Source organism: Pinus tabuliformis, chromosome 5_1, assembly GCF_031772625.1.
Source record: "Pinus tabuliformis cultivar Carrire ecotype Pingquan chromosome 5_1, CPIR1, whole genome shotgun sequence".
NCBI lineage: Eukaryota > Viridiplantae > Streptophyta > Pinopsida > Pinales > Pinaceae > Pinus > Pinus tabuliformis.
In genome coordinates, this window is record NC_142305.1 from 900,888,150 (window position 1) to 900,895,745 (window position 7,596).

At 36.0% G+C, this 7,596-nt stretch overlaps 1 protein-coding gene across 2 annotated transcripts; it reads left to right on the forward strand.

Annotated features, from left to right (window-relative positions):
* Positions 1–2,240: 2,240 nt before the first annotated feature.
* Positions 2,241–7,031, forward strand: LOC149167727 (putative inactive receptor kinase At2g26730). 2 transcript variants are annotated; one of them, XM_089433111.1, is made up of 3 exons: positions 2,241–2,589; positions 2,970–4,355; positions 5,907–7,031. In XM_089433111.1, exons 2-3 carry the CDS (start codon positions 3,077–3,079, stop codon positions 6,578–6,580), a joined length of 1,953 nt encoding a protein of 650 aa, XP_089289237.1. In that variant the 5' UTR covers positions 2,241–2,589; positions 2,970–3,076; the 3' UTR covers positions 6,581–7,031. The 2 variants fall into 2 exon arrangements, with proteins under 2 accessions (XP_089289237.1, XP_089289238.1); XM_089433112.1 differs by lacking the exon at positions 2,241–2,589 and having other exon boundaries at positions 2,602–4,355.
* Positions 7,032–7,596: the final 565 nt, after the last annotated feature.

Below are 7,596 nucleotides of genomic sequence, written 5' to 3' on the forward strand. Positions count from 1 at the left end.
TTTAGGAAAACGAACAGAACATGTTTTTGGGAGCACACATAGTCCTTTTCATGCAAAGCGAGTTGCGCTGGATTCATGATGATGAGCACTATGTGATCGTTCAGGTTCCACACCGATCCGACAACTTTGAATTTTGAGCTATTTTTTTTTAGCACCTTATGAATGGTTGCCTTCAATATATATATATACATATTTTCATGTCTATCTTAAATAATATAATTTTATATAAATTTATAGAGATAAAGTAATTAAAAAAAATTATATTTCTCTTATAAATATCTCAATATGGAACTTAAATAAATTGTTTGAATATCCATGTTAACTAATATATTCCAGTATGAACTCTCTCTATTATGTGTGTATTAATGTTTACCTTAGTAAGTAATTAAAGATAAAATAATGTAGTTACTTGTCAATAAGAGCAAAATGTGTAACTCATTAAAATTTTAATATAAAATGTTAATAATGATAAAATATTTTAAAATACAATATAAACAATGAAAAATTACCACTATAGATCTATCTTAATCACATATTTACCAAACAATCTTTTGACGTGTAAATCTTTTTTCAATTTTGAAATTTGATCCCTCTCGGCTTTTTTGGTAGATCCATGGTTAAAATGGGTAGATCCGTGGTTAAAATGGATCTATACTGGATATAAATTAAGAGCCATTTTACCATATAAATTAACCATATTTAAATTTAATTAATGAACACATAAAAATTTAATATTTATAATATACCAAGATTCTTAACCATGGATTTTCACACCCACTTTACCATAGATATTATAAATTTGCAAATAAGCTTTGTTACAATACCATGGGCCAATAACATGACTTTTCAATTCCATATGCCCAAAAACCATAACTCATTTCACAATTAAAATCATTTATAAATATTTTATTTTAATTTAATTTTATAACAATCTTTTAAATATCTAAACCCTCTATCCCCATTACTACTAAAAGAATTTTGTTAACATTCCATAGAAATCAAAATAAAATTTTAATAAAAAATAAAATATATAGTATAAATAATATTATTAAGAATTGATATAGATCTATCTTAACTAAGCATCTACCAAGTGATAAGAGGAATCAAATCCTTCTATGAGCAAACATTTCCTCATGTTTTGCTTCAAAAAAAAGTTTGTATTTGAAAGATTTAATCCCTCTAGGCTTTTGTAGATTGGAGTTAAATGGACCTATGGTAGTTTATTATTTTGGAATAAAGTGTGTAAATGATTTTATTTTGTATTGTTTTGTTTTTAATTTTTAGTGTATTATGTTTTTAAAGTTGGGATTTTTAGATTTATTTAATTTGCGGATTGTGGGAGATATTTGTGGTGAAGTCTAACTATTTTATATTTTTGTTTTTTAAATCAAAATTCGATGATATAATTTTTAGTGAGATTGTTATTTTTCGTTATTTAAAATGCATTTATAAATTTATCAATGGATCCAGAATCCAAAAAAACCTACAAACACCATTAAATCTATACAAATTTAACAATTCAAATATATCATTCCAACCATTTTTGACTACATAAAACTCGTAAAAAATATATATTTAAAAAAAAATAAAACATTTAATTACCATTATACTCAAAATTCAAGTAATACCAGGTTGGTTTGATCATGACCTAACCCCAAATCACACCAACCATTTATCAAATTAGCAATTTTCATTAATTGGAAAAAATGAAATCTGGAATTTCCATTAATTCAAAAGGTGTATTTAACAAATAAAATACGTAGAAATATACCTTGGTAGCTAATTGGACGAGAGAGTCAATGTTAAGCTCGAATTACGATGTCTGATATTGGTATAATTTAATGAACGAAGGAAAAAATGTCCATTCCAATGTCAACTATTAAACCATTGACTAAAGTTGAAGGTATAACTTAGAACAAAAGTAAATCCAACTGGCACGCCATGAAATCACAAATTTAGGCATGGATCGCGCTCGTTGGGCAGTGGGGCACACAGCTATGAATCACACCGAAGGCCATGGTGATAAATGTCACGTCACTGTCATCAATCCACGAGGACGGGAGGGAAAAGACTTTCCAACAGATTGGGTTTATTTAATTAATTACCCCCGAACCACTACTCTAATGGGTCATTAAAATCTACTGTTGCTAATAACGATACAATTTACGAGCCATTAAGATTTACCGTTGCTAGTAACGAGAAAAATTAAATGGCAGAAACATGGGTCATGGGATACCGTCACATGCATCCACACAGTTTAACGAAAACATAGCAGCTGACTGTGTAAAGTCCCAACTGCTCCCTTAATAACACTTGCTTCTCACACAGATGCCCTGCTTATTTAGGCTGGGATCACAGCTTCCTCATGTCTCTGCAATTGTGGCGAAGTCTCATGGGTAGAGGGCCGAGAGGCAAAAAAAATGAAAATTTGCCCAATTTTTGCACTTGCAGGGCCTTGCCTTGCACATGCCCGCTTTCTGCCAATCATTTTATAATGAATGTCCTACCTGCAAGGAATCGGCTAAATTAAGCCAAAAAGAGAACATTGACAACTTTGGCTGACGAGTGGGAGCCTCGCTGTATCTCAAGGTAAGGCATTGATTGGCTATTTTGTGATGAAAAGAATAATAGAGTTGGTAGAATCTTAGCCAGCCTCACTGCTGGACTTTTCCTCCTTGCTTTCTGGTGTCAGTTGGAGTATTTGTGAAGGATTCAGGTTTATCATGCTCTTGATCTGAGGAAACCCAATAAGTTTTTCTTGCACTAGTGGTCTGATGGTCACAATGCACTCACAAGACAGGCCTTTGCCTGGTTGGGCTCAGGTCTAGCAGTACACCATTGGGAGTTAGCTGCAATTAGTTTGGATTTCATTGCATAATCTATAGAGAAAATGACATTTTATAGTCTTTGAAATTATTTCAAGAAGTTATAAGATAAGCTTATTCCACTGTTGTTTCAATCTTTCTCAGCCCCCAAATTGGATGGTTTCAAACAAACAGGAAAAGGCCTGTGCTGCTACCCAAGAAGAAATAATTAAGCAGCAGGAGATATCATTGTGGGCATAGATTTGTGAAGTATGGGCTATTTGAATGAGGTGCGCTTTTGGGTGCGCTTTTTGCTTGTATTGCTTGTGTTTTTACCTGGGAATAGTGAGCCCATTGGTGATAAGCAAGCGTTGCTGAAGTTTTTAAGTAAGGTTCCTCATGGGCTAAAGCTGAACTGGAAAGCTAGCACATTGGCCTGTAGCGACTGGCTGGGAGTCATCTGCAATGCCAATAAAACCCGTATCTCGGAACTTCATTTGCCTGGTCTGGGATTGTATGGGCCGATTCCTTCTGGTACTCTGGGGAATCTGACGGAGCTGAAAGTATTGAGTCTAAGGCAAAACAGGCTTAGTGGGTCATTGCCTCCAGATTTTGTAAACCTGAAGCTTCTAGGCAACCTCTACCTGCAAAAAAACATGTTTTCTGGGCCGCTGCCTTCGAGCCTGTCTTCTTTGGTAGGATTGAATGTGCTGGATCTCTCCTTCAATCATTTTAATGGTACCATTCCTGTGTTCCTCAACAATCTTAAGAGTCTTACAAATCTGTATTTGCAAAACAATTCGCTTACAGGCAATATATCTAATCTGAACCTTCCCGGCCTGAAGGCGTTCAATGTGGCCAACAATGATCTCAATGGTTCCATACCCAGCTCCTTGCAAGGATTTCCTAGCTCATCCTTTCAAGGGAATGGCCTCTGCGGAACTCCTTTGCCTCAGTGTATACCAGAGGTTCCACCCCCAGCTCCACCCCTTCCATTTCGGCCTCCTTTTCCCCCCCATGGGAAGAAGAAATCACATAAACTGAGCACGGGGGAAATTGTGGCCATAGCAGTAGGGGGTGCTGCCCTTTGTTTCTTTGTTCTTGTTTGTTTGTTCCTTGTTTGCACGAAGAAACAGAGGCCTGTAGCGTCAGAGAAATTCGATAGGTCTGTGGAGAAGGTAAGTTCTGGTTCCAAAGGGGAGTATATGACCTCTGCTGTCCAAGAGGCTGAGAGGAACAGGCTGGTGTTTTTTGAGGGATGCCTGTTTACATTCGATCTGGAGGACCTCCTGAGAGCTTCGGCTGAAGTGCTAGGGAAGGGAAGCGTTGGGACAGCTTACAAGGCTGTGTTGGAAGATGGGACTACTGTTGTTGTGAAGAGGTTGAAGGATGTTGTGGCTGGGCGCAGAGACTTTGAGCAACATATGGAAATGGTTGGAAGAATCCATCACAGAAACCTGGTGCCACTGAGGGCCTTCTACTACTCCAAGGATGAGAAGCTCCTCGTCTATGACTACATGCCTACAGGCAGCTTGTCTGCCCTTCTGCATGGTAAAGTGCTCTCACTCTACATCATTCTATATAATTGTTTATATTGCATTTGTTCTCTTTGCCATTAGGGATTTGGGCTCGTGTATAGTAGTCTTGTTTACAGAACTGATAGTTTTTGCATATATGAATACACCCCTCTTGTTGCTGAAATCAATAGCAGTGACCATCAGAATCAGTATACATCGCATATTGTTAATATGTTGAAGAACATCGTAATATGTTTCAATTTATTGTTTTTTGGGAGCTATCAACGATTAGGGCCTAAATTTAACTCAACACTTATTAGCCACCCACATTCATCTGTAGCTTGGAGGGTCTGTACTCACAAAATTTTGAGGATGGCAATCAATTCAGTTTGGAACTTGATAAAGAGTGTTCAAAATAAACTGGAGAACAAATCTGCAAAACAAAACCTGGTCAAATTCCAGATTAAATTTTTCTATTTATCCATAGAGTTTAGAGAAATCTTAGGGTTAGATCTTTGCCCCAGGGTTTTTCAACAAATTCCAGGGTAAAGTTTTCATTGATCCATTGAGTTTCAGAGAGATCTGAGGTTTTGGATTTATTTAGATTTGAATATTAGAAACATTTTTGGAAGAAATCACATCGGAATATTTAGGTCGACGCGTTTCAAACCAACTTATGTGGTTTATCATCAGGACCAGATTTAGCTTTAGATTTGTTGAAAATTCTTGGGGAAAAGATTGACACGAAGATGAATTTTCAATTTGGTTTATTTTATGGGGAAATTTTAGGGGTTAAATTTTGCCATTTCTCTAGTTTCTCTTTTTTTCAATAACTATTCACCAATTTCCATTTCTTTTTCCCAAAACACTTTGGCTATAAAGAAAAGAAAAATTAGATCACTTCAAAAGTGTAAAGTCTTTTTTAGAGACTAATACAAAATCCTTGTAAATTTGATTGTTTTCTCAAAAGCATGGCCAAACATTTATAATTGGCACTTCAAGAGTTAGTTTTACCAACAATTTTACACATATTATTGATAACCACAATTCTTTAAAATTTTCAGCAAGTAATTAGTGGAACTATATTGAAAGTCCAATTCTTAGTTGAATTTTAGATGGAATTTTCATCTGTAAAAGATGCTCGGATGTGCCTATTATCCAACCTTATCATTTAGAACTTGGCCCATAGCCTACATAACCTACATGACATAACTCCTCTTTTGAAATCCAGAAACTTTTCTACACTTGCTATGGCATACACTTGTCTCCTCCTACAGTTCAGTCAGCAATGCGTGCACCCTCCTACAATTAACTCCAACATGATCTGTTTTTGTTCTTACCTCTATCTATACACTATAGCCTGTGAAGTAGACTGAAGAATTTGAATTTATTCTGTCTTGATTATTAGGGAATTAGCCTGTGAAGTAGACTGTAGAATTTTAATTTATTGTGTGTCTTGATTATTGTGGAATTCCCAAAATTCTCTAACTTAGATATGTGACACTACACAATTTATTTGTTTATTCCTAATCTTGCCTCCAACTTGTACCCTAGAGATCAATATCGTTACATCATTGAATTGCAGGTGGAAGAGGTGCAGGAAGAACTCCATTGGATTGGGACACAAGGATTAAAATAGCCTTGGGAGCAGCAAGGGGCATAGCTCATATCCATCAAGAAGGGGGAGGCAAACTTAGCCATGGAAACATTCGATCTTCCAATATCCTCCTTACCACAGACTTGGATGGATGTGTTTCTGACTTTGGTTTGGCTCCTTTGACAAACTTGTCTACTATTCCCTCACGGATCGCAGGATATCGAGCTCCAGAGGTTATTGAAGCACGCAAGGTTTCGCAGAAATCTGATGTTTATAGTTTCGGGGTTCTGCTTCTGGAACTTCTTACAGGAAAGGCCCCGATCCAAGCATCTGTAAACGAAGAGGTAATTGATTTACCCAGATGGGTTCAGTCAGTGGTTCGAGAGGAGTGGACTGCCGAAGTATTTGATGTGGAATTGATGAGATATCAGAATATTGAAGAGGAGATGGTCCAGATGTTGCAGATTGCAATGGCCTGTGTTGCTAGAATGCCTGATCAGAGGCCTAAAATAACAGAAGTAGTTAGAATGATTGAGGAAGTCAAACAATTTGATTCCAGGCCATCCTCTGAAGACAAATCTAAAGACTCCAATGGCCATACTCCTTCACATCAACGAACACCACCATCTGGAGTGCACACTCCCAGTGCAACTACCCCATAAAATTGATTTTCCTTTCTGCTGCATTCTTCAGTGCATAAAGTATTTTCATGTAGCAGTGCAGCCCCTTGTTTCTCTGAGGATTGCTCTTTCTGTTTGTACAAGTAGAAAAGTTTTCCAAACATATCCATTGGAGCCTTCCTGGTATCAGCACCTTTTTTTATCTTTCCTATTGTTTGCAGGACATGTCTGTTACTGACTTTGAAAGTTGGCATTTATCAAATAATTTATTAGATAGGAGAGCTCTGAGCATTGTATAGCAATGCAACTGTGCATAGACAAGGCATGGCTATTTGATTGATGTTGAATAAGGAACATGGTGTGTTCTCATCAATGAAAGGAGAAGCGTTCTTAAAATAGGATTTTCAGTTTTTAAAATTACAAGTTTTTTCTCAAATTGTAGAAAGTGAGGACTCACTTTAAACTCTGCTTATATTGCACTCATTTTTTTTTACCATGATTTGGAGAGGCCCACATCTTAATATAGGAATTTTCAGGTTTTAAGGTTACATAATATTTTTTGATTGGGAAAAGTTGAGAATTCACTGTTAAACTGTATGCTTTATCTTGTATTCATGTTTTCACTATGGATTGGAGAGGTCCACTTGCACTGTCACATGTTTTCACCATTGTTCAGGAGAGGAATGGTTTTTGGCCAAACTCATATCTGTGTATAAAAACAGCACAAATGGGGATTTGTGACAGGATTAGTATGAAACCTTAGCATTGTTCAAATGAACTTGTAGCTTTGGAAAAACTAAACAGTTCCTGTCTTTTTGCTGCCCTTTCCTATTTAGGAAAAAGATTGATTGGAGGCTATCCTTCTATGAAGAATTCCATTGTAGTAAGACCTTTTAATACAAAAGGTGATTGAATAATGTGATTTTAGAAATTGTAATACAATCATAATCTCAGTAATGTAATTGGATATATAGTTTATTAGCTATAATTTTAGCTTTGCTCAAGTCTTTGTTATAAATTTTTCTTCTCATCTTTCTCTTTTATTATCAAAATCCAAT